Source organism: Populus euphratica, unplaced genomic scaffold (assembly GCF_000495115.2).
Source record: "Populus euphratica unplaced genomic scaffold, PopEup_1.0 scaffold158.1, whole genome shotgun sequence".
NCBI lineage: Eukaryota > Viridiplantae > Streptophyta > Magnoliopsida > Malpighiales > Salicaceae > Populus > Populus euphratica.
This window is the reverse complement of record NW_011499913.1, coordinates 830,897-855,333: the sequence shown is the minus strand read 5'-3', so window position 1 is coordinate 855,333 and position 24,437 is coordinate 830,897. Positions and strand designations below refer to the sequence as shown.

The window sequence follows — 24,437 nt, the reverse complement described above, 5'->3', positions numbered from 1 at the left end:
AGTTGAGTTGGCCAATTCAATGATTTGGAGTGTTCGCGACAATCATATGCCCAGTCTCTCAAAGTTTCTTCATCAAGTACGACATTATACCAAAAATCAGACCATTCTAGATTATAATAATGATAATGTTTATCACTTGTTATAATAGGAACTTTGCCTCCCAAAAGAAAAACATTTTCTTAGTTATCTTCTCCCTTTGTTAACCCTTAGATTTAGTGCGAGAAGAAAAGGGATGGACATAATGATTTGACAAGCCATTTAGCAGACTAAAGCTTTATTAAACCTCAAGCTTTTATGTTTTCTTGGCATGATTAAGTTCAGCACAAGGGACCGCTTGTCACGTTGCCTTATAAAACTTGGGTAGTTCATGCATATTTCTGTTCTAATTAAAAAAGATTAAGGAATTTTAGCAGTTAAACAATCTATATAATCAAATGTGTGGGATTCATGAAGCGACTTGGTCACATGGACTGTATTGAAAAGAAGGATAGTGGAGAAGGCAAACAGAAAAGAATATATGATTGAACATCATGATTTTGAATAAAGGCTCTAATAAACAATGCACTTTTGCATTGCGCTGTTCATGTTACCTCCTCCTCCTTCTTCTTCTGTTCTTTAGGGTTTTCAAGAAATATCTTAAAAAAATGTTAGACTAACCAGACATGAGTGTTATGAGAAATTGAAAATTGTTTAAATCAATAACAACTTTTCTTACTCCTATTTGGCCTGAGGTAAGTTTCTGGATTCTAAATTAAGTGATTTAACTTGAATTAACTTAATTTTTTATATATAAAAAAGTAAAAATAACATTATTTTACAAAAACATCAATGAATTTTGACTGAATTTTTTCCGAAACGACCAAATCACGAGTTAACATAAGTTTATAACTTATTATAACAAGTTAATTTTCTCTCTAATTTTTTTTGGTTGAAACTTGACCTCGCACAAGCTTTTAATCACCTAGATCACATATCAACACATTTGTTCAGGCTGGATTTTAAAACAGCGGTTTCAAAGTGTTAAAAAGTCCAAAAACTAACAGCTTCCCTGCGAGGCTTTAGCCTCTCACCATGCATAAATTGGTCCTGCAATGTGAGGTAGCAAAGGAAAATGGAATGATATGCTGTCATGATTGATTGGGAATGAGTTGCATCTCAATATTTTATTGAACTGGATCTTGCATTAATATAACTCAGAGAAGCATGTAATTCCCAATTTATGATTACTTGCTTTAGTTCATACGTTTAGATTTTCCGCGTATGTTGAAAGTAATTAGCACAACATCTGATTTCTGTTTGCTTTTTAGGCACCGGTTGGTAATAATGCGTTAATTTTTTCTTCTTAAATTGCTTTATAAACCCTTTTTCCTTGGAAAAGCGTAGATTAATGTTTTTTTGGGTGTGTTTTTCTTATATATATATATATATATAATTTCAACGTGATAATATAAAAATTAAAAAAATATATAATTTTAATATATTTTTAATTAAAAAACATTTTGCATCACATCACTAACCATACACTTAGTACAAAATTCCCTCCCAAACATTTTTCTTAATAGATAGTAAAGAAGTAAAAACATATCCTTTTCATTTATAAGACTCTAAATCATAGTTATAAAATTTAATTTGATGGGACCCGTTGACTTAGAACATTATTTTAATTGAGTTTTATTTTGAATTATATTTTTTATTTATCAAAAACTATCAATTTATTTTATTTTTATAAAAAAATTAAAATACTATTATTTTAACAAAAAAAAATACATAGATAAACTCGTGAAACCATAAACTCATCTCATCGACCTATGAACTAAATTTTGAACCGGATCAAACTACAATAAAGTGTCTTAAACTCAAAGCATGATCATTGATAGTCTTTCGGACTAGTTTTTGTATAATAACTTTATCTAGAGGTATGTCCTGTACGAGTATAACAAACATGCCACGTGTTTTGAACCCATCACCTGGGGCTAGATTTTAAGATGTACCCTTTTCAGTTTCTAAATTGAGTATGTTAATTTCCAAAGTGGCATCGCACCCTTCTTCTTTTTTGCCTTTCGGAGCGGACCATGCCTTAATCTAGAGGACACCTAACATTTTTTGGTATAATTATAAGGACACAAGCAAAGAGATTGCCCTACAATTAATATTGGAGTGATTCTTGATAGAGACCACTCTCCAACAACTTGTATTTAGATGTAAAGTTTACGACATATTAAAGAAATTGAATCACATCACCACCTAGAGAAAAAAGTTTAAAGGATTGCAACTCTATTTTCCTTGTTCTCGTAAAATATTGGGCAATATTAAGAATATTCTCACTTGCCCCTTTGAATTTGGGCAGGTTGCTTTTAGTTAATATTCTATAAAAAAAAATACATTTAAAAAATAAAGAAATAGACATGGTTAAAAAAACAAAAAAATATTTTAATGACAACATTGAAGTAAATTTATGTTTTTTAAAATAGAAAAAACATAAAAAAATATTTTTTTTTATCTCAAGATGATAGCCAATCAATTTTATATATACCATAGAAAAGCCTAAAAAACAACAAAAAAGAAGATTTTTGACGCTACCTTTTCTTTAGACAAAGATTATGATAAAAATGGATGTTGGACAATCATAAGACAAACTACATTGTTCATGTTTGGAGTTAGGACAAACTACATTGCTTAGGTGGGATATTTTTCATTTTATTTTATTTCTCGTAAATTATTGGGCAAGCCCCTATGAATTTGGGCAGGTTGCATTTAGTTAATATTCTATTAAAAATATACATATAAAAAAAATAGGAATATATGTAGTTGAAAAAATAATAAAATATTTTTATAATAATATTAGAGTAAATTTATGTTCTTTTAAAATAGAAAAAAAACATAAAAATCATCTCATATCTTCTAACTATCTTTTTTTTTTTTATCTTGACATGATAATCAATCAATTCTTTATATATATATATATATATATATATATATATATATGATAGAAAAGCCTAAAAAACAACAAAAGAAAAAAGATTTTAAGGCTACCTTTTCTTTAGACAAAGATTGTGATAAAAATGGATGTTGGACCATCATAAAACAAACTACATTGTTCATGTTTGGTGTTAGGGAAAACTACATTGATTAGGTGGGGTATTTTTCACTTTATTTTTTAAAGTTGATTTGGGAATATAAATTAATGGTTTAATTTAGAATATGTTTGAAAGTTTAATATCAATTGGTTTTTTTAAAGTATTTTTTGCTTGAAAATATATTAAGATAATATTTTTATTTTATTTTTAAATAATTATTTTGACACCAGCTTTAAAACTATCCAAAAACATAAAAAAATAAAAAAAAAATCAATTTTTAAAAAAATAATGTTTCATCCATGTTCTCTATTTTCTTTTCTATTTACTTTGAGCAACTATTGTAAACCTAGTGATATTCAAGCATTGCTTGTGTTTGTGCATCAGGAATGAATTACAAATAGAATTTTGATGATATAATCTTACGAGTATGTTTTGAAGAGGATGATGAAACATGTATATTTTTTAAATAATTCTTGGCAGGCAGTTCAAATAAAAAATAAAAATGAGGGGAGGTTCAAGCTAAGATTTTTCTTATCAAATGCATTATAGTTTTTTTTTCCCCATCATCGGAAGACATGACACACTTTGGACTATTAGGTGATGGGGGTAGCTCTCCCATATCATACGACAACTAAGAAAATTAAAGTTATCAATGCTAAAATCTTGTTAAGTTGAATGAAATTATTGGGTCTTCAATCCTCAAGATAGATAGATCCTTCTACTTGTAATACCCAACTTAAATAAACTCGAGTTTAAAATAATTAGTATAAATCAACTATAAAATTAAAAAAATATTATTTTAATAAAAAAATAACAAAAATTTAACTTGATTGTTTAATTAATTTGAGTTTTTGACTAGATAAAACAGATTAATTTTTACAAACTAGGTAATTAAACATCTTAAATATTCATAACAATGTCCTATTCCTACTTATTTAAATTTCATGAGACTCAAATTTTATTCTTTGAATTTTTATCTAAATTTCTACAAATTTTTACTATTTACACAGGAGAAAAAAGAAGAATCAATTGAACTTTTTTATTTGATTTTATTTTATTGAAGAAATATGTTTAGGGTCCAATGGAGCCCACTTGTATCAAGGGTTAAGATTGGGCCGGCATCCGTATTGCGTTAACTAGTGAATGCCGGCATGGTTTACTGGGCCCCAACTTCGAGACCACGCTTTGGGGCCCACTATTATTTTAATTGCCCTTGATTTTCCATGAGCAAAAACTAATCATCCGAACCTGAGAGGTTTGGGTCTGAACCATACATTTGAATACTTGTGAATGTTGGAGGGAACGGAGGGATTGAATTGACATTAAAGTACTTGTTATGTTTAAATAGTTACTGCTTTACTTGCACAAAGAAATAATATTATTGGTGGCAAATTAGTAAATGATGAATTCGAAATATAATCCATTGAGCAGATCAGGGGAAGGGACCGTAGCTTGCTTGGCTACTTCTTTATTTTATTTAATAAATACATAAATGAAACAAACTTCAGTCACAAAAAATTCCAGTAAAAGTGAATTTATATTTGAAAAGGAAAATAACATGAATTCGCCTAAACCTTTTTTTAGCATGTAAATTGGGTTAAGCTTGAATTAATTTTATAAAAAAATGATTTTAGTATTAATCCAAGAATTATATTCTTGGAGAAATGAATTCTTGCATCTCTTTATTAGCCATTTATTTTTAATTTAAAATCAAATATATCTGAAAATCAACAATATGCATCTAATAAATTGATAATCACCTCTTTACAAGAATTGATACTCACAATGCTAATAACATTCATAAATAATAACAACATTAATTATAATTGTTAGTTCATTTGATAAATACTACCAATTCTTTTTAATATGATATAAAAAAAAACCCAATAAAATAAGTTGCTATCTCGAGACATAAAAAATATAGATACTATAGATAAAGGAACATGAAAACATGTTCGTTTTGAAAATATAAAGATTTATTTCAAAATTATCTCGGTTAAATTTATTTTATATTTATGTTTTTATCACTTCAACAAAGCACATTTTTATTTTTATTTTATATTTTTTAACACTAACTAAATATAATTTAATTGTTAAAAATCTAAATTAGTCGATAAAAATATTATCCAAATTATGAAACCGAGATGCACTTCCTCTATCCATGAATTTCTATCTGGTTTGCCATGATCTTTCACAGACAATTGCAATGGCATCAAGATAATGTAAGGTTTCCTTTTCATGCCTTTTATTTTTTTCCTTCTCTTGAGGACTAATTTATTAGGTCACTTTCTATATACATGTTTTACATCACCTTTTTGTTTGGTGCAATGGTGTCATGAAGAAGACATCCACAATTCCACACACACACACACACACACATATATAAAACTAGGTGGGTAACTGTAAATGATATTGAATCACTATTTAATGATGAACCAGAAATGATCAACTGCCTAATAAAAATAACAAGGGTTTAATGATTTCACTAACCCTATTTTATTATTTTGATTTAGAAAATTTTTGCATATATTTGGAACAAACTTGTTCATAAAAAGTAGCCAATCATTTAGATAAATAATGGTACTTTTTTTTTATTTTAATTGCCGATTACAGCTAAACATCTATAAATTAATATATTTTGGATCATGAAATTTTATTTATTAATCGAGATACTATTTAAATTTTAAATTTAAATCAGCACTTAACAAAAATATTATTTCATTAAAGTTAATAATTTATCGATATTATATTGTATTAGCTTAATTTCCTTTTCATGGTCTTCCTATGAATTTGATGCTAAAATCTTGCATTTCCAACAAACAAACAAGGTCGAAAAAACAGAAAAACCATAGATTTTATTTTTTCGAGTGCTGCTAGCCTAAGGATTTATATTTCTGGTTGATTGTGTTGCTGAAAGGCGTAAGGTTCAAAGAACAACATCTTCAAGCAACATTATCTGCAGATAATGTTTCATTTCTTGACAAATACAGATGTTGGTGTTGGACTGTCAAGAAAAACTAGAAGGTAAGAGGTGCTATTTAAACCCAGTTTATTTTTGTATTTTAAAAATATTTTTTAAAAATTTAAAATTTTTTATTTTTTTATTTTAAATTAATATTTTTTTTGATATTTTTAAATTATTTTAATGTACTAATATTAAAATATTTTAAAAAAATAAAAATATATTATTTTTAAATTATTTTGATATTCAATTATTTAATTTCACCTTAATATGTTAAGAAGTTGATTTAAAAAGTTTTTAAAAAACATAGCATCATGGTAAAGGATTTTAAATTTGTATAAAAGATTTTAAGTTTGAGTCAAAATTTGTATTTTTTATAAGAATTTGAAATAATTTAAATTTTATTTATTTATCTAAATTTATAAAATATATTTTTTAGTAGGTAGCTTTCAAGAAGTTAATTTAGAAAGTTATAGTAAAAATCACCATCTCTCTCAACTCAATTTTCTCCCAGATGTTACGCGTATTTCTCATCATTTCACGATTATTCATGACGCAATCAAAGTTCATAGATATTTTTAACAAAAATAAAATAGCAGCATTTAATATAGCAAATTAAACCACACAAGGTCATAGAAGCACTTTTCATACTCCTGATCGCATAATTTTTTACCATATTAACCCTTATAGTTTTGGTTTTTTTTTTATATTAGATCTTTGCAATTTTTATTTTTGGTCATATTTATTCTTATGATTTTGATTCAATTTATATATATGAATAAAACCATAAGTATAAGAAAAAAATAACGAAATCATAAGGGTAAAATAAAAAAAATTAAATAAATCTGACCATGTATTTCATTTGCTCTCTGAACTGCAATCAAATCCAAATTGAATATTGTGCTAGCTTAGGCATCCAACACTTACATGGATTATATATAGAACTTGAGTTAAATGAATTTGGATCCACAGGGGATAATTAGTGATATTACTTTGAAATCCAGCTGAGGCAGCTCAAGTACAAAGGGTAAGTAGCCAACAAAAGGTCTTTGGATTGTGATAGATGCCTTGGATCTCTATACAATATCATTGCTACCAAGTCAACAAGAAGAAGAAAGATCTTTATTATAATGGGTTATTCCAATTTTCATGCTCTAATATTAGTAAATTAGGAAAGATTCATAGGCTCCTTAAGAGATAGAATTTCTCCTCTTGACACCTCGCAAGGCATATGAAGTCCATGTCATTGATTATGTAAGGTGAGGAGTGAAAACAACTTTATTTATTTAGCTATCAAATTTAAAATTTAAAAGGTTAGATTATATTTTCTTTGCCTCTAATAGGAAATTGATTAATTCTCTTGATCTACTTCTCTTTGAAGCATGAGTAACGTACACTTCTCCTATAAAACCAAATTATACTTTATAGATTCTTTTGATAGTTGATAGCACTAGGAAAATTCACCTAGAAAAAACTCAGGTTATTGAACTTTTAGATAAATTCTGAATAATTATTTTAATCAAAATAATATTGATTTTTTGAATTTATTTTTTGAAGTTATTGGTTTTAATTTGGCCATATCTAGTCAAGTTAGCCAAATCAAAGATTAATCCATTATTATTAAAATTATAAGCTGACTCATAAAATTATATAATTTTACAAGTTAATTATATGTAACATGTAAAATAGAATAAAAAATTTAAAAATTAATAAAATTAAACTTGATTTGTGCAAAATTAATAAAATTGAATTGAATTTACAAGATATAGTAAATATAAGATGGGTGATTTTCTTGATTTTATATGAATAATTGACCAATAAATTCTGAATTTCCTTGTTATTTTTAGTTCATTTAAAAATTAATAAAATTAAACTTGATTTATGCAAAATTAATAAAATTGAATCAAATTTATAAGATATAGTAAATATAAGATGGGTGGTTTTCTTGATTTTGTATGAATAATTGACCAATAGATTCTGAATTTCCTTGTTATTTTTAGTTCTATATGTATTTTAAGGTATTTGAAGTTTTTTAATTTTTATTTTATTTTTATTTTAATTGTGTTGTGCTAATATTTACTACTTTGATAAAATTGTTGATATATAATTAGCTGAAAAAAGTGTATACATTGTGTTTTTTATATATTGTCAAAAAAATCTTTTTTTATTTTATAATTTTAAATCAACTTAGATTTACAAGATTTGATTGAATTAATATCTTTTTAATTGAAATTAAAACTTGGTTAAAATTATATTTTAATTACAAATTTTCTGGAACAATCCATTGGCCGGACAAGTTTAATAAACATTCAATCCCTTGACACACAAGCTATCTCAAGATTCTCAATTGATAAATTGTCTAAATATGTAATAATGAGTGACCATCGCTCGTTATTACACATACTACAGCATGTGCTAAACTGTTAATAAATCCATATGGAATGATTATGCAAGCAAACGTTTATACTAATTCAAAATTATATGAAGAATTCCAACCAATTGTAAATTATATTAAACCATCAAATAAATTAGAAAATGTCTCCACAATTTTTTTTAATGCCTAAAATGTCTAATAAATAGGATTATTAATTACTTTTTTTAGACAAAAGACTACATCATGTACTTTTAAAGTCTATTTGTCATTTCACCCCTTAATTTACTAGCATAGCAAACAGTTAAATACTATAAATAATCACTCTTGTATATATGAAAGAAATAGTTTTTTACATATAAAATTTATGAAAAAAATATATTTTAATTGAATAAACACACAACACTTAACATCTTATGTGAATGATAAGTTAATCTATTCCTTACATTATTATATCATTTTTAAATTTAATAAAATTAAAATCATGAAAAAATTGCTCTTAAATACACCAATCTTAATGAAAATAACATATATTATATATATACATATATTTTTAAAAAACTAAGATTTTAATAGATATAAAATACAAAAATAAATAACTATCAATGATTTTGAAGAAAAAATTCTCTTAAATATACCAATATAAATGAAAATAACTTATTATAGATATATAATTCCATTAAAAAACTTCAAAAACATATTATTATATCTTAAATATTCCCATTTAAAAAAATAAAAAAGTGAATTGTAATAGTATTTTGAAAATAACATAAAGGTAAAAATTAGCCCTTTACTTTCTCTACCCTCCAAAAAATGTAAACCAATAGGATGACCCAAACCGGGAGGCTCGGAACCAGGTTCGGCAAGCCTCTTGCTCTTCAATATTAGACACAGCAACAGCACTGAGGCACATATAATTATAGACAGAGAAAGAGAAAAGAAACCAAAACCACATAGAAAGCTAAGAGAGAAGATTTTCCCACAAAAATTCTCTCTCTTCCCTCTCCCTCCCTCTCTCTATCCCTCTTTATAATTCAAGAGAATATGTCTCTGTAGATCTCTCTCTAAAGAAGCACCACATTTCCTGTTTTTATCTCTCCTAAAAAATACAACAAGAACAACAACTATAGACATATATATATGTATGCATACATGCACATTGGATTGTATACGTAGAAAGATACATTTTTTTTTCTTTTTTTCGTTTTTTTGAGGTTAAATGGGAAATATTTGAATTGGGTTTTTGGAGATAGGATCTCTAGAGCTGGAAAGATTGGATTTTGTTGTTGTGGGGTGATGATATTTTTGAAGGAAAGAAAAAAATGGAAACAGAGCAGCAGCAACAAGTTTGGACTTTCTCTGCTGCTTCTGTTGTAGAGGATATAATTCAAGAAAATATCGGAGCTCGACCAAGAGATGTTGATTTGGTGGCTTCAAGAAAAGCTGAAGAAGCTTGTATGATATCAATCTTCTCCTTCATTTATTTCTTTGTGATTCTTTGTTGCACATTTTGATTGAATTTGATCACGCCTTTTAGTTTTTAGATCTTTGATTATTGGAGGATGCTTGAGAAGCTTCTGGTTTGTGTTTTGTTTTCATTTTTGTGGAATCTTGAATGATCTATAAGGAGTTTGTAGGCTGTTGAATTTTATGAATTAGGTGGCTCGTTCACAGAAGTTGGATTGATGCACAGCATGGAGATGGAATTTGTAGTATTTTAGGGTCATATTTCATGAATTGTGTGATCCTATATTGATATCGATACAGTTTTTTCCTAAGATTCTTGGATTTTTATGGTAATTTTGTGAAAGTTCTTTCCCTAGGCATGAAAAATTGAGCTTTTGTTGTTCATCTTTTTCTTAGTGATGATCATTGAATCAGTATGTAGATGAAACTTTTGCCAAGTTAGAGAGTTCTCATAATTACTTATTTCATAGTGCTTATTCTTTGTATTTTTATTTTTTGAGGAATTCCCGTCATGAGGTCAGATGGAATTGTTGTAGTAAAATTGGAATCGGACTAGGGGGGCTTCGACTTGAAAAAGTTACTTCTTTGTACGCCTTATATTTTCCCGTAAAAGAAGAAAAAGAAAAAAAAGAGGGGTATGGTGATTTTACATCTCTGTGTTGGTTTTCAGCCTTGAGAAGGTATGAAGCAGCTGGGTGGCTTCGAAAGACAGCAGGAGTTGTTGGGAGTAAAGATTTGCCAGCTGAGCACTCTGAAGAAGAATTCAGGTTTGGATTGCGAAGTGGGATAATTTTGTGTACTGTCCTTAACAAGGTTCAACCTGGAGCAGTTCCAAAGGTATCATTCAGCCTGGTGTTTATTTTATTATGTTTTGGAGGATAGTTGTACTTATTTGTTGGTGTTGGTGATGTTTATTGTTTATAGGTAGTGGAAGGTCCTGGTGATTCTGTTGAAGTTCCTGATGGGGCTGCTTTATCAGCATTTCAGTACTTTGAAAACGTGAGAAACTTCCTGGTAGCTGTTGAGGAAATGGGGATTCCAAACTTTGAAGCTTCTGATCTGGAACAGGTGAGAGATTAACTTTAGATTGAAACAGAAAGGAAAATCTGGAAAATGCCGTGCGAATCTTCTATTACTTTGTGAGAGTTGTCTTCCTGCTGTGATATTCTTTTGTATCATGAACTTCAGGGAGGAAAATCTGCTAGGGTTGTGAACTGTATTTTAGCTCTTAAGTCATATGGTGAATGGAAACAAAGTGGTGGAACTGGGACATGGAAATATGGAGGAAACTTGAAACCCTCATCTTGTGGGGGCGGGAAACTCTTCATGCGAAAAAATCCCGAGCCTTTCATGAGTTCCTTTTCTCGGATGAGCAGTGGTGATCCATCTTCATTTGATGAACAATTCCGTGACCTAAGCGAAGCTGTAAGTGAACTTTTCTGTTTTTTAGTTTTACGATTTTAGAGAGGTGACTAGCAATCATAAGCTCATTTGCATGTGCAGGGCGCCTCTCGTTCTTTGAAGATGATTGTCCGCACAGTTCTTTCAAACAGGAAGCAAGAAGAAATACCAAATGTAGGTATTCTGATGCTTGTTAACTTAATTTTTCAGATGAATTTCCTCATCAGAATGAGAATTTTGAAGGAGATCCCATCAAGTAGATGCACAAGAAATTGACAGAAATTCTTCCTCTTAACACTCTGATTGGTAACAGATTGTAGAGTCTATGCTAAATAAAGTCATGGAGGAGTTCGAGCGTCGGTTGTTGAGCCAGAATGAGCAGGTGAACTGTCATGTTTACTGAGATGATATCATCCTCCTTTGTCTCCCTCCATATTATCGTGTGGTTTGTGTACTGAAGAAGTTACCTCTTCATATTATTGCTAATAAATCAAATGGGAAATCATGCATACGAAACTGACAGATGAAAACAACAGCAAAAGATATGGAAGAATCTAGCCCTGACATGCCTCTTTCAAGCTCTAGCGATACAAGGGTATGCACTTGGCTTGCACTATGAATATTTCACAAATGCAATGCAGTTGCATAACCTGGAATGTAATTTCAAAAGCATGTTTTTATATTTACAAACGCTCAGAATTATTGAAACCAATTGGGTGACATTTTCTTTTACTAATGCTATGGTTAAGATGGAAGAAGACTCTTCCACACAAATCAATACAGAGGAATGCTGCACGTACAAGGGCAATCCTCATGAGGAAACAATTGACCAGCTTTTGAAACAGCAAGTGTTGTTTGAACGACAACAAAAAGACATTAAGGTAATGTCTCTTTATTATACCAGGGTGAAGTCTTTAAGCCTTTCCAGAAGGCTTTAATAATTGATAAATGATGGTACCTGCAGGAATTGAAAATTACTCTTCATGCTACGAAAGAAGGAATGCATTTTTTGCAGATGAAATATCTGGAGGAGTTCAACAATTTAGGTACAATTAAGATTCTATGCACTTCTTCCAGATTATTAGAGGAGGAGTAATAAATGTCATTACTAGTTTCTTGTAACAGGTAAGCACTTGTACGGTCTAGCTCATGCTGCTTCAGGCTACCAGAGAGTCCTAGAGGAGAACCGCAAGTTATACAATCAAGTGCAGGACCTGAAAGGTATTATCCTTTTATTTTGAATTTTGATTCCATGGATTTACCGCACTCATACACTAAGTTTCTCTACTAGATTTAATGATAATGAATATGATTTATTAGGAAATATTAGAGTATATTGTCGAGTAAGACCCTTCTTGACTGGGCAACCAAACCGTTTTGGTACGGTGTATCGCATAGATGAAGGGAGCATTTCAATTATCACCCCTTCGAAATATGGCAAAGAGGGACGCAAATCATTTAACTTCAACAAAGTTTTTGGTCCTTTGGCAACTCAAGGTGAGTATGGCTAAATTCAGGTTCTTTGTCGTTCTTATCAGCTTTCCTTAACTTTTTTATCCTTCTATTTTTCCTTCAGGGGAGGTTTTTGCAGACACCCAGCCTTTGATCCGGTCTGTTCTTGATGGGTACAATGTATGTATATTTGCATATGGCCAAACAGGATCCGGGAAGACCTATACTATGGTGAGATGTTTCATGTACCATATTAAAACATAAATCTTGGTCAACTGCCTTCGGTTACTCATTTAACTTTATTCATTTCCTTCATTTTTCAGACTGGTCCCAAGGACCTTACAGAGGAAAGCCTAGGTGTAAACTACAGGGCATTGAGTGATCTATTTCTCCTCTCAGATCAAAGAAAGGAAGTTATTTGCTACGATATCTCTGTCCAAATGCTTGAAATTTACAACGAGCAAGTGAGGGATCTCCTTGCAACTGATGGTCTTAACAGAAGATATCCTTCATGACACTTTTTCTTTCAGTTTGACAATGTCTTTCCTTCAACTCAGCTTACTTTTCTACTTGGATTCTTAACTCCTGTATACATTAGATATTCGAAACAGTTCTCAGAATGGAATAAACGTACCAGATGCAAGTCTTTTGTCTGTATCATCACCATCTGATGTCTTAAATTTGATGAACATCGGGCAAAGGAATCGCGCAGTTAGCGCTACGGCCATGAATGACCGGAGCAGTCGATCCCATAGGTGTGCCTAATGCTGCAGAAAATGATTCATGTCGCAGTTGTGATTCTCAGAGTACTAATAAAATAATAGTGCTTAATTAAATGATACTTATATATTGGCCCATATTTGCAGCTGCCTGACAGTTCATGTTCAAGGGAGAGAGTTGGCATCTGGAACAGTAATCCGTGGTTCAATGCATCTTGTTGACCTGGCAGGAAGTGAACGGATTGACAAATCTGAGGTGACAGGAGATAGATTAAAGGAAGCACAGCATATCAATAAATCTCTTTCTGCTTTGGGAGATGTGATTGCCTCTCTTGCTCAAAAAAACTCACATGTTCCCTACAGGAACAGCAAACTCACTCAACTACTCCAGGATTCACTTGGTAAGATTAACCGAAGGCATTCTGTTTCCCTTCTTTCTCTGATATAATCTCATTATGCTTATTTTTCTGGTCCAAATAATCACCAGGAGGGCAGGCTAAGACCCTCATGTTTGTCCACATAAGTCCTGAGGCTGATGCTCTTGGAGAAACAATTAGCACACTTAAATTCGCTGAACGGGTTGCCACTGTTGAGCTTGGCGCTGCTCGAGTTAATAAAGATAGTTCAGAGGTGAAGGAGCTGAAAGAGCAGGTTCTTTATGCTCTTCATCTTTTTTTCTTCTTTGGGATCAGGTTAAGAATTGGCCTCGTTTTATATATGTCCTTGTACATGATACACGAAAATGATGGGCTTGCCTATTTTCAGATTTTTTTTTCCCTGTAAGGCACGTCTTAGAGCTGCTAGTTTTGTTATTATTGAATTTCTTATTATCTCTTACGTACCTTTTCATCTAGAAATGCAGTGACTTATTTTTATTATGTCTGGTTTCAGATTGCTAATCTCAAAGCAGCCTTAGCAATGAAGGAAGGAGAGTCAGAAAATTCACAGCATTCTCGATCCAGCACCCCAGAAAGACTTAAAAGGAAGCCTGGTTTGCCCTTTTCTTATAGTTGGCATAGTGCAAGTAGCATCACCAATGGTCATAGGCAGATGGACGATGGTAATGCAGAGGTAAAAATGTTAACATAACCAATGACTGAAATTGATTCTTTGCACGCTGCTTTCAGTTGTAGATATATTTGTTCAATGATTAATCTTGCCTGAGCATGGAGGTTGGACTCCTGGTTTACATTTAATGCCCATGGGCACACATCTTTTAATGTTTGGATTTCCCATTTAATAATCTGGATAATGCTTATTTTACTAATTATACTAAGACATGCCATTTTACCATTAGAAAATCATCTCAACATCATGTGAAAATGATTTTACTGCATGTTTGTAATATGTGTATATTTGCCCAATTTAGCCATCTATCAAAGAATAAAGTTAATATTCATAACCATAATTTACATACTGATTAATGATCTGCAGGTTAGGAACCACTATTCATCTATTCCAAGAAGGCGAAGCCTGGATCCCCAGGATTTGATCATGTATTCACCTCCTTGGTCATCTGCTGGCAGTCCCGCATTGAGTGGAAAGGAGGATGATAAAGAATCGGTGTTTGGTGACTGGGTTGACAAGGTCGTGGTGAATAGGCTTGACGCTGCAAGAAGAGATGAAAATCCTGCAGGGCAATGGGAAGTAGATAGCAGACAATTGCCTGGGATGTTTTATCAGGTTTATGCTCGAGACCCTTCAAAGATTTATCCAGAACAACCCTACAAATCTCCACAAAACACAAAGGACAACCAAGAGTATGATGCTCAGAGGAGCAGGTTTGAAATGGCATCCACTGATGACTCTGATGAACTTGAGGCTGCAACAAGTGATTCTTCTGAACCAGATTTGCTATGGCAATCTAACATTCCTAGAATGGCCAGCCTTCCCAATCCCAATGTGTTGGGATCTAAAACAAAGAAGACTACTAATCCAAGGGGATTCAAGAGCACAGAAACAAGGTAAGCTATCTGATTACTGATCTCTTTTCTTTGAGTCACATTTCTGGTTATGTAAACTTATAGATGCATGCATTACTTATCTAACATGTAAGCTTTCTTTGCTGTTGATACCACTGCTATTTTATCTTGTTTCCAGACTAGCATTTTCTTTTAAGGTTGCCACTTCGATTTTTGTCAACAGGAAGTTTAATACTTTAATTTTTCTGGTTTTGTTAACAGGAGTTTAATTCCATCGCTAATTCCTTCACCATCAAGGAAACTACCAAATGGGGTGAGGCCAGGCCTCAACAAACCTGGAAGGCAGCTTATTTCTGTTGATGGAAAGAGGAAAACTGGGCATGCAAAGTGACATAAAAGGAAGTGGCTTGGTGATTTTTTTTTTCTTTTCCTTTCCTTTTTTCCATTTTTTGTGTATCTATTGTATAGTTGTAGAGAAAGGGATATAGAGAGGAGAAAGAGTTGAATGGTAATGGATTTCAATTGCCTGTGTTTCTGTGGTGGTGATCATGAGATTTATGCTGTCCCGCCATGCCGATTTCGATTTATTTAGACGAGTGTTCTTCATCTGGTGAATTCTTTTGACATCTTCTTCTTTTCCTTTTGTATTGATCAGTTGTTTAAAGAGAATTGCAATATATAGAAAAGATCAAGAAATTACATCATCCCGTCTTCATTATGTGTTTCTGCACTTGTACTTTTCTCAGCCTTTTGGATAACATTGAGCGATTACGTTTCTATATGGCATCCTTTCTGGATCATAAACTCAGAAAAGGAGAGAAAACAAAGCAAGGAAAGCAAATGAACATAAACTCATAAATTTGACACAAGTTTCTGCTTCTCTTAGCTAGTCTGAAAATGTACGAGCAATTAGCAAAGCTATGGCATTGTATTTGCGCTTCCCTGAATATCTATAGAAGTTCGGTGATGTGTTTACAACAGTTCCATGCCTGTCCTCAATGTATCCAATGCAGCTGACCAGCTAGCTAGACTCCTTCCTCTTTTGCAACTCTTCCCCACTTTTACTGATACAAGTATCTTTAGTTCCTCAATTGGATAGCTGGTATAAGAATTTGAAATACAAATATTGCTATCATAGCCTACACATATGAGTTCATTCTACAAACGCTAGCAATCTTAAGATCCCAAGAGACAGAAAATTATCCCTGGAATGATATCTTAATATATTTTCCAGTCTTATTACTTGGACTCCGGATCTGGATCCGTACCTGATATGTTAGTTTGTCTTACTACTTGGCTATTTATAAGCAGCAGGTGCAACTCATTGTACTGTGCAGTGAGGAACTCAGCAACCACAGTGCCATAAGCATCTGATATTAGTCTTGAATATTAGGATCCTGCAGGTCTGGTTAATAAATGGAGACATATTTACGACAGGCAAAGGGATGCATGATACTTATAATTAACCAGTCTTCTTTAAAAAAGAAAACCCTAGTTCAATTACAAAGGTAGGAGGACTCGGCGACATGTGGCTCCTCAACCAGACCAGCAAGAAGTTCAATGAAGAACTTGCATCAATGTGAGCTCAAGACATCTTTTGACATATAAAGATGGTCAACTAGCTAGTTAACTTTTCTTTTTTTCTTTTTTAATGTTATATAGCTGAAATTAGCCTAATCAACTGGTTATTAAAAAATACTTGGAGTTGATGGGATTTCACAGATCAATATTTAATCCAATTTAATTACAAATTCGGTTGCAATCAAATTTCAAATCTCAATTTCCCCAAATCAATTATGAAGCTATAAGTTTAGCAAGCGTGGCCATGATTGTGACTTTCCTCAGGCCACCAAACGTCCACTTGCTTTGCTTGTGGATGCAAGTCAACCTTTCCAGCTAGGGATCAGGACCCCATTGGAATGAGTGGGAAAACCCTAAGTGGGGCCCAATCACACATGGCCACGTCAGGAGGTGCCATTGATGCTTGTTTCTTATGAGTGAAAGAAAATTATATTTATATCCACAAAAATCCCATCAAGACAACACCACCACCATCGTTTGCCACCGGTGAAAGAATTTAGGGTTTTGCCACCCCATTGTGAATTTTTTTTGCTTGAAGATTCAGTCCCGCCTTCATCGTATGCATATTCAAGCCCTTGAATGGATTGAGATAGGTAAATTTTTTAAAAATTTCTTATTCTGGCATGGATGCATGATTCTTCACACAAGAAATCATTTTTAACCTAATCTGCTGATCCTTTTTTAAAGGTTTGGACGTTAAGATCAAGGCACATGGTTTTCTAGAGATCATTTTCCATGAATTGGATTGACACTGAATGTGAAAGGAAGATAAAATGTCATTCCAGCAATGGAGTCCAGCTATAAGGAAAATGATAGTCCAAAAAAAGAAAGGGCAAAGCACTTGAATTATAATGAAGTATCTTTGAGATCAACCAAAGCAAAATAAAAATTTCTAATCTTGCATGCTCATTCTCTGCCTTTAAAAATATAGAATAGTTATAAGAACTCATTTAGAAATTGACTCGAGTCGAATAAAGGATTAAATGAGTTGATTGACAAGTTTATATAATTTTATATAATTTTTTAGCTTTATACATCACCATTTAATACTTTTTATCCATCAAAATAGTATAATTATAAGATCCGATTAGAAAATTAATCATGTTTAAGGTTTATATTATGAATTAGATAGATTTACTTACGAGTTGATATAATTTTATATGATTTATTAATTGTATACATTATCTAGTATTTTCTATTTCTCGAAATAGTATAGTTATAAGACTCCATATAGGAGTTGATATATTAACCTGCATGATAACTAATTAACCTAAATTTTAATTTTTTCTTAAACCTTTGAAAACGATATTGTTTTAATAAAAAAAAACCTAGATTTTTCCACTAATCTATCCAAGCCTAACCTCAACAAATCACAAAATTAACCCATTCAAGTCAGCCTAGTCTTACAAGTAGTTGGCTGGTCTATTTTGATTATGAAATTGCATATCATGATTAGATCAATTAATCAGCCTGTTTTCCTCTTATCCCACATAATTATTGCCAGCCAGCACACAGCACCTTTTCTCAATATATCTCGAGCATGTTCATGAAAGTCAAAATCCTAACAATGACATTTGTTGAGGGATCGAAAGAAATTCCCAATAAGTAAATTAACAACAAAAGTCAAAACCCCCTAAATAAAAAATAATAATCATTTTAGTCCCTCGTCATCTGCTAATTCAGTTGGGTTGTATCTGTTATGATGTTCCAATTTTATTTTTATTTTAAGACATGACATCCTTTCGACTACTGTAATATGAGGCAAATTTTAGAATATCTCTCTGCCTCCCAACATATTTTGCTTGACAGATACTTCAAATAATGATGTGAGATGGTATACTTTCGTTCACATTTATTAAATTCGACTAGACTCGGCTTGTAAGAACCTCTCTTTAAGTTCTCTAGCCTGGATCAAGTTTTTTTTTTTTAAAAAAAAAATATTAACTTGACGAGTGTTTCACCCAGCTAGAGCAATGATCTAATTTTTTTACTATTTTTTCTTATATATATATATATGTTCTAAAAATAGTACAGAATATTATTTATATTTAATAATTATAAATTACATAATTTTTTAAAAAAAAATTGATTTTTTTTATTAAAAAATTGGACAGGTCAGGCAACATTGCATGGAAACTTTCCTCAACCCAACCTGGTCCAACTGGGTTGAAGTAGAAATTAGATGATGAATACAAATATTTCAAGTTGAAGTAGGACAAAGTAACTTAGATCTCATTCGACACCATTCTTAATCAATTATTTATATTTTTTTAACATCATTCTTAATTAATTAATTATTTTTCTAAAGTAATATTATTTTTATTTTTTTAAAAGAATTTTAGTCAACTTAATTTTTTGGGAGGTTAATATACAGTGGATTTTATAGAAATAATAAGATAAAAAACCCAATTGGAATTTTTTTATATTACATAGAATGATTAAGATATCAAAATTGTCATCAATATTTAAAATATTAAAAAAAAAAATTGTAATTATTTAAAATATAGTGAAAATTGTTTTTGTTTGAAAATATATTAAAATAATATTATATTTTATATTTTAAATTTATTTTTAATATTAGTATATATCAAAACAATACAGCAACATAAAATAAAAAGAAATTTTAAAACACGTTACAACCGCAATCTCAGGTACCATCTTTGCCCGAAAACAAAACTCACCTCTTGAACACTCACCAGCGCACACAGAAAAACCCCGCGTCTCTCTCTCTATCTATATTTTACGTCTTTCTAGATTTCTCTTCCAATCAAATCACTCAAACTTGTAAGCTTTTTTTCTCTCTCTCTCTAAAAAAAAAACCTGTCTTTTTCTTGGTTTGTTCAAGAATAAAAACTGGAACTCTGTCCTAGTTTTTAACGAAAAAATCTTGGGTTTTGGTTGCAGAAATGAAAGTTAATTAATAGATCAAATCTTGCCAATGCTGGATCTGTTGATACCTCTTCATGTTTCAACCGTGAGTGCCTTTTCTTTTCTGGGTTTGTTTTTTAATGTTCTTGGCTTTCACTTTTTAATATACATTTTGTGTTTAAGTGCTTAAAGTTGTGTTTTTTGGCTTACTTCAGTGACCCTTTGTGGTTCCTTTTGTTTTGGGGTACTCAAGATTGGTTCTTGATGGAAAATAAGGAAGACCCATTTCTTATGATTTGAGTAATTTTGGTGGGTGATGAATAATTTGGTGAAGTTTTGTTGAAGAAGTGTAGTGGGTTTGTTTTGATGGAAAATAATGAAGACCCATTTGTTGGGATTTGCGCTTTTTGGGTTTAGTCATTTGATTTGTTCTTATTTGAGTGAAAATTAGATAAAATCGTGGAGAATTGGGTTGGTTGATGAATTGTGTACTAAAAGTCTTGTTTTAGTGGGGTTGAAGAAATAAGGTTTTAGCATTAATTTGTTTTACTAGTGTAAAGACTGAGACTTTCATAATTGCATTAACTATTTCTAGCTTTAGTTTACTTGCAGATGCATTGTTTTGTACTGAATTGATTTATGGAATCTTAAATTTAGTTCAGATACTCGTGTGAAATTATATGAACTCAAAAAGTTTTCCTTTTTCCTTTTCATGGTGAAGATATTCCTGGAAAAAAAAAAGATTCTTTAAGTGATTTTAGTGTTTGTTGAACTACATTGTCACGTGAAGGTTTTATGATTCAGTCAGATACGCATCTTTAATTTGCTTCATGAAAGATTGAATAGGGTTTTGGCACTGGGGTTATGGAAATGTTGACACGTAAACTGCCATGAGCCAGGACGAAGTATCAAGGATGAGACCTCCTCTCGTTCCACTTGCGACATTGATTGGACGTGAGCTTAGGAACGAGAAGATCGAGAAACCTTACGTGAAGTATGGACAAGCTGCTTTAGCAAAGAAAGGAGAGGATTACTTTCTCATAAAACCCGACTGCCAGAGGGTTCCTGGGGATCTGTCGACATCATTTTCTGTGTTTGCGGTACTCCCCCTTTCTTTTATACAAGTTATTTACTTCCTCATTCAAGAGATGGTTCTGCATGGTTGCTGAGATAGTTAAGCAGAAGAAAAGGAAAGGATCAAATAATTTGTGTTTATATCATGAAAAAAATAATCACCCTTTCTCCTTCAGTCCCAAATATTTGGAGACTTGATTTGAATCTTTAATTTATTTCCTTTTATTTTCCCAACCTTTATCCATGATAAAGTGGACCTTATGTGAATTAGGAGTAACTTTAGAACCCGCCAAAATTCTTAAATTTGGTTTTATTGATTTCCACATAAATACTCAGTGTTTGTTTTGTTGGCAGATCTTTGATGGACATAATGGGATATCAGCTGCTATCTTTGCAAAGGAGCAGTTATTGGACAATGTCTTGAGTGCTATTCCTCAAGACATCAGTAGGGAAGAGTGGCTTCAAGCGCTTCCTCGAGCACTTGTTGCTGGTTTTGTGAAAACTGACATAGAATTCCAGCAGGGAGGTGTGTCTCTGGACCCCTTCTATTGTAGTTTTATTCTTTTTGTTGCATCCTGCACTTCTTTTCTCTGTGTGTTTGTTGTGTACAGGTTCTAATCTTTCAGTTTAATTTAAATTGCAGGGGAGACTTCCGGGACAACTGTGACATTTGTCATAATTGATGGGTGGACTGTGACTGTTGCTTCTGTGGGGGATTCACGATGCATATTGGACAGCCAGGGGGGTGTGGTTTCTCTCTTGACAGTTGATCACAGGCTAGAAGAAAATGTAGAAGAGAGGGAACGTGTAACTGCAAGTGGGGGTGAAGTAGGAAGGCTAAATGTTTTTGGGGGCAACGAGGTTTGGTGCACTTTTTATTTGTCACTTATGACATGTTCAGATATGTATTTTATTCGCCCCCTCCTCACCTCTTGTTTTTATCTTATATGTACGATCTCCCAATGGTTTGTAGGTTGGTCCTCTGCGTTGTTGGCCAGGTGGATTATGTCTTTCTAGGTCAATTGGCGACACGGATGTTGGAGAGTTCATTGTTCCAATACCCCATGTCAAGCAAGTGAAAGTGAGCTCATTTTTTGATGTCAATGATGGGTTTTCAACTGTTTTTTTTAATTAATTTTGAAGCTTAGAAAATTCCTTTTCTGGTTATTTAGCTTTCAAATTTTGGTGGAAGACTCATCATTGCTTCTGATGGTATCTGGGATGCTTTATCTTCTGATATGGCTGCCAAGTCTTGTAGGGGTTTACCTGCAGAGCTTGCTGCAAAGTTGGTTGTTAAGGTGACATCTAGCATACTCTAGCTTCTTGTGTGTTTTCCATGATGCTTATTTTGCTTTATTACTAATACTTGTTTGTTTTCGCTCTTTAGGAGGCATTGAGATCAAGGGGCCTGAAGGATGATACGACTTGCCTTGTTGTTGATATCATCCCATCTGACATTCTTTTCTTACCTACAATACCCAGGAAGAAGCACAATATGTTCAGTTCGCTTCTTTTTGGAAAGAAAGCTCTGAACTCTGTGAGCAAATCAACAAATAAGCTTTCTGCAGTTGGTCTGGTGGAGGAACTGTTTGAAGAGGGTTCAGCTGTTCTTGCAGAAAGGTATGTTGATTGTAAGATTCGTTTTTATTATTTTTCACAGATAGTTTATGTAAAACCAGAGTATAAGACCAGAGGAGAACTCACCTCCCTATGGTCTTTGATTACATATCCCATTATTCAGTGGATGATGACAATTGATCTGTTTATTCCTTCACTTAGATAATGCAACTATTAAGTGAAAAGGGGAATAGGTAGTTTTGAAGTTCTGTCCTCTTGGAATGTAATTTTTAATTTGTGGTTTCTTCATTTTTTTCAATGAAAATGCAGATTAGGTAAGGATTTCCCCGTGAACACCAACTCTGGGATACACAGATGTGCTGTCTGCCAAGTGGATCAAACCCCAGCTGACGGTTTATCAGTCAACTCGGGCTCTTTCTTCTCACCTGGGTCAAAGCCATGTGATGGCCTCTTCCTCTGCAGTAACTGTAGGAAAAAGAAAGATGCTATGGAAGGCAAAAGGCCAAGTAGACCCACAGTGACTGCATAGCTACCTACCTATCTGGTAACAGAGTAAATATTTGACATATTTTTGCTGGCAGTGTGAGCATGCTTGGCTTTACTTTCCGGTACTGATTGTAATAGATTTGTAAGAAATGAGGTAGAAATACAGGCAGTAGGTGTTTTTGTCTTTCAATTGTTTGTATTGATTGTGGTTTGTGCCCGGCTTCTGTACTGACTGACAGAAGACAGAAATGCTGTCTGATAGATATGTTTGTGATAGTTTGATTGCTAACAGTTTGAATTTGTAAGTAAAAATGAAGGCTGCATAGTTAAATGTTATATTGTGTTTACTTCGCTTACAGTGTAATAGAAAAGCAAACTACATACAAAAATGGCTTCATGTGATGTTTACAATTAAGAGTTTCTATGTTTGTGTCATCCTGTTTGGTTTCTAGGGATGTTAACCATTTTTTTCTAGTTTGTTTTGGATTGACTCGCTAAGTTCACTAGGTCAAACCGGATGAACTCCAGGCTAGGGGGGTTGAGACTCAAGTTTTTTAACCTCTAACTGCGTGCCACTTGATGCTTCATTCAATGCCCAAAAACTAAATAAGCCAAATGCCAAATATATCAATACGTGGTAAAAATATATTTAAAGCTTTTGCACAATCTTCCCTCCTTTCTGCTTGTCTCTATAGTCCAAAGTGCAAAGGGCAACAAAGGTAGAGTTGAGTTCTCCTGGTGTGCTTTGCTTTATATGGACAAGAAGAGATTCTTAGAAGGACAGTTCGCTCATTATTGTTGCTTTTAACCTGTCAATCATAATAATCGATTACATGCATTCAAAAGTGAATTATTATTAAGGAAGTTGCCCCATAATCACTCTTGATAGTGAAAGCTTGGTATCCATTGAATACATGAAAGATAAGTAGGATCCACCAGCTCCATATATGAAGTAAAAAAATCAAGAAAAAAGAACTTGAATTTATTCAATTTTAAATAGCGAAAATCTAGATGGAACAAGCACACACATACGAGCAATAGAAAGAAAAGAAAATGAACAAGGACATGAGATGTGAATTAGGCATGACAAGCAGCAATATGGTTCAAAAGCTTGCACCACAAGCAGTCAAGTGCTGCCTCCTAGAGTGGAGGCAGCCACTGCAGCTCAATTCCGTAGTTCCATCTATCAATGGGATCATCAGGTTTGATGTCCACAACAGAAGTATAAGCAGTGCACCCTCCAGCCCTGACCCTAATCCTGTGTGAGGTCATTGCTGTATCTTTCAAAAAGTGGCAACAAAGAGTACCTTTGCATCCACTTCCCTCTCCAACCTCCTCATACTGCCTACAAAAGCTGGTCGATGAACAGTTCAACGGTGACAGTAGGATGTTATCAGAACAGTTGAATAACATAACAGTGTTATGAGTGGATATGTTGAACGACGAGTTTTCGTTGAGACTTAATCCTCCTAGGGAAAG

The 24,437-nt window shown here is 32.4% G+C and overlaps 3 protein-coding genes and 1 long non-coding RNA gene across 5 annotated transcripts in view; 2 read left to right on the top strand and 2 right to left on the bottom strand.

Annotated features, from left to right (window-relative positions):
* The first annotated feature begins 9,342 nt into the window (after positions 1–9,342).
* Positions 9,343–16,075, top strand: LOC105134270 (kinesin-4-like). Its single transcript, XM_011038617.1, has 19 exons — positions 9,343–9,865; positions 10,548–10,714; positions 10,802–10,945; positions 11,066–11,302; positions 11,381–11,452; positions 11,592–11,660; positions 11,802–11,873; positions 12,028–12,159; positions 12,243–12,324; positions 12,404–12,499; positions 12,599–12,775; positions 12,855–12,961; positions 13,054–13,232; positions 13,324–13,485; positions 13,597–13,850; positions 13,937–14,100; positions 14,341–14,520; positions 14,884–15,413; positions 15,633–16,075. Exons 1-19 carry the CDS (start codon positions 9,733–9,735, stop codon positions 15,760–15,762), a joined length of 3,087 nt encoding a protein of 1,028 aa, XP_011036919.1. The 5' UTR covers positions 9,343–9,732; the 3' UTR covers positions 15,763–16,075.
* Positions 16,076–16,191: 116 nt separating this feature from the next.
* LOC105134269 (uncharacterized) lies at positions 16,192–16,977 on the bottom strand. The gene is made up of 2 exons (XR_843952.1): positions 16,640–16,977; positions 16,192–16,435 (listed from the first exon to the last, which is right to left on the bottom strand). It is a non-coding gene; the product is annotated as an uncharacterized LOC105134269 (long non-coding RNA).
* A 2,607-nt stretch (positions 16,978–19,584) lies between these two features.
* Positions 19,585–23,393, top strand: LOC105134268 (Protein phosphatase 2C family protein). Of its 2 annotated transcripts, none has more exons than XM_011038615.1 (9): positions 19,585–19,736; positions 19,857–19,926; positions 20,720–20,920; positions 21,249–21,420; positions 21,538–21,755; positions 21,868–21,975; positions 22,067–22,192; positions 22,282–22,514; positions 22,782–23,393. In XM_011038615.1, the coding sequence occupies exons 2-9, from the start codon at positions 19,891–19,893 to the stop codon at positions 22,999–23,001; spliced, it is 1,314 nt and encodes a 437-aa protein (XP_011036917.1). In that variant the 5' UTR covers positions 19,585–19,736; positions 19,857–19,890; the 3' UTR covers positions 23,002–23,393. The 2 variants fall into 2 exon arrangements, with proteins under 2 accessions (XP_011036917.1, XP_011036918.1); XM_011038616.1 differs by having other exon boundaries at positions 20,667–20,920.
* A 145-nt stretch (positions 23,394–23,538) lies between these two features.
* LOC105134267 (wall-associated receptor kinase-like 20) overlaps positions 23,539–24,437 on the bottom strand; it is a 1,270-nt gene continuing 371 nt past the window's right edge. The window contains exon 2 of the mRNA XM_011038614.1: positions 23,539–24,437. Coding sequence (XP_011036916.1) covers positions 24,099–24,437 — 339 coding nt within the window. The 3' untranslated portion in view covers positions 23,539–24,098.

Coding starts and splice junctions, on each gene's coding strand:
- LOC105134270 (XM_011038617.1), top strand. CDS start 9,733: ATGGAAACAGAGCAGCAGCAACAAGTTTGGACTTTCTCTGCTGCTTCT. Junction 12,776..12,854: donor TGGTCCTTTGGCAACTCAAG/GTGAGTATGGCT, acceptor TTTTTCCTTCAG/GGGAGGTTTTTGCAGACACC. Junction 13,851..13,936: donor ACTACTCCAGGATTCACTTG/GTAAGATTAACC, acceptor AATAATCACCAG/GAGGGCAGGCTAAGACCCTC.
- LOC105134268 (XM_011038615.1), top strand. CDS start 19,891: ATGCTGGATCTGTTGATACCTCTTCATGTTTCAACC. Junction 19,927..20,719: donor TACCTCTTCATGTTTCAACC/GTGAGTGCCTTT, acceptor GCCATGAGCCAG/GACGAAGTATCAAGGATGAG. Junction 21,756..21,867: donor ATGTTTTTGGGGGCAACGAG/GTTTGGTGCACT, acceptor AATGGTTTGTAG/GTTGGTCCTCTGCGTTGTTG.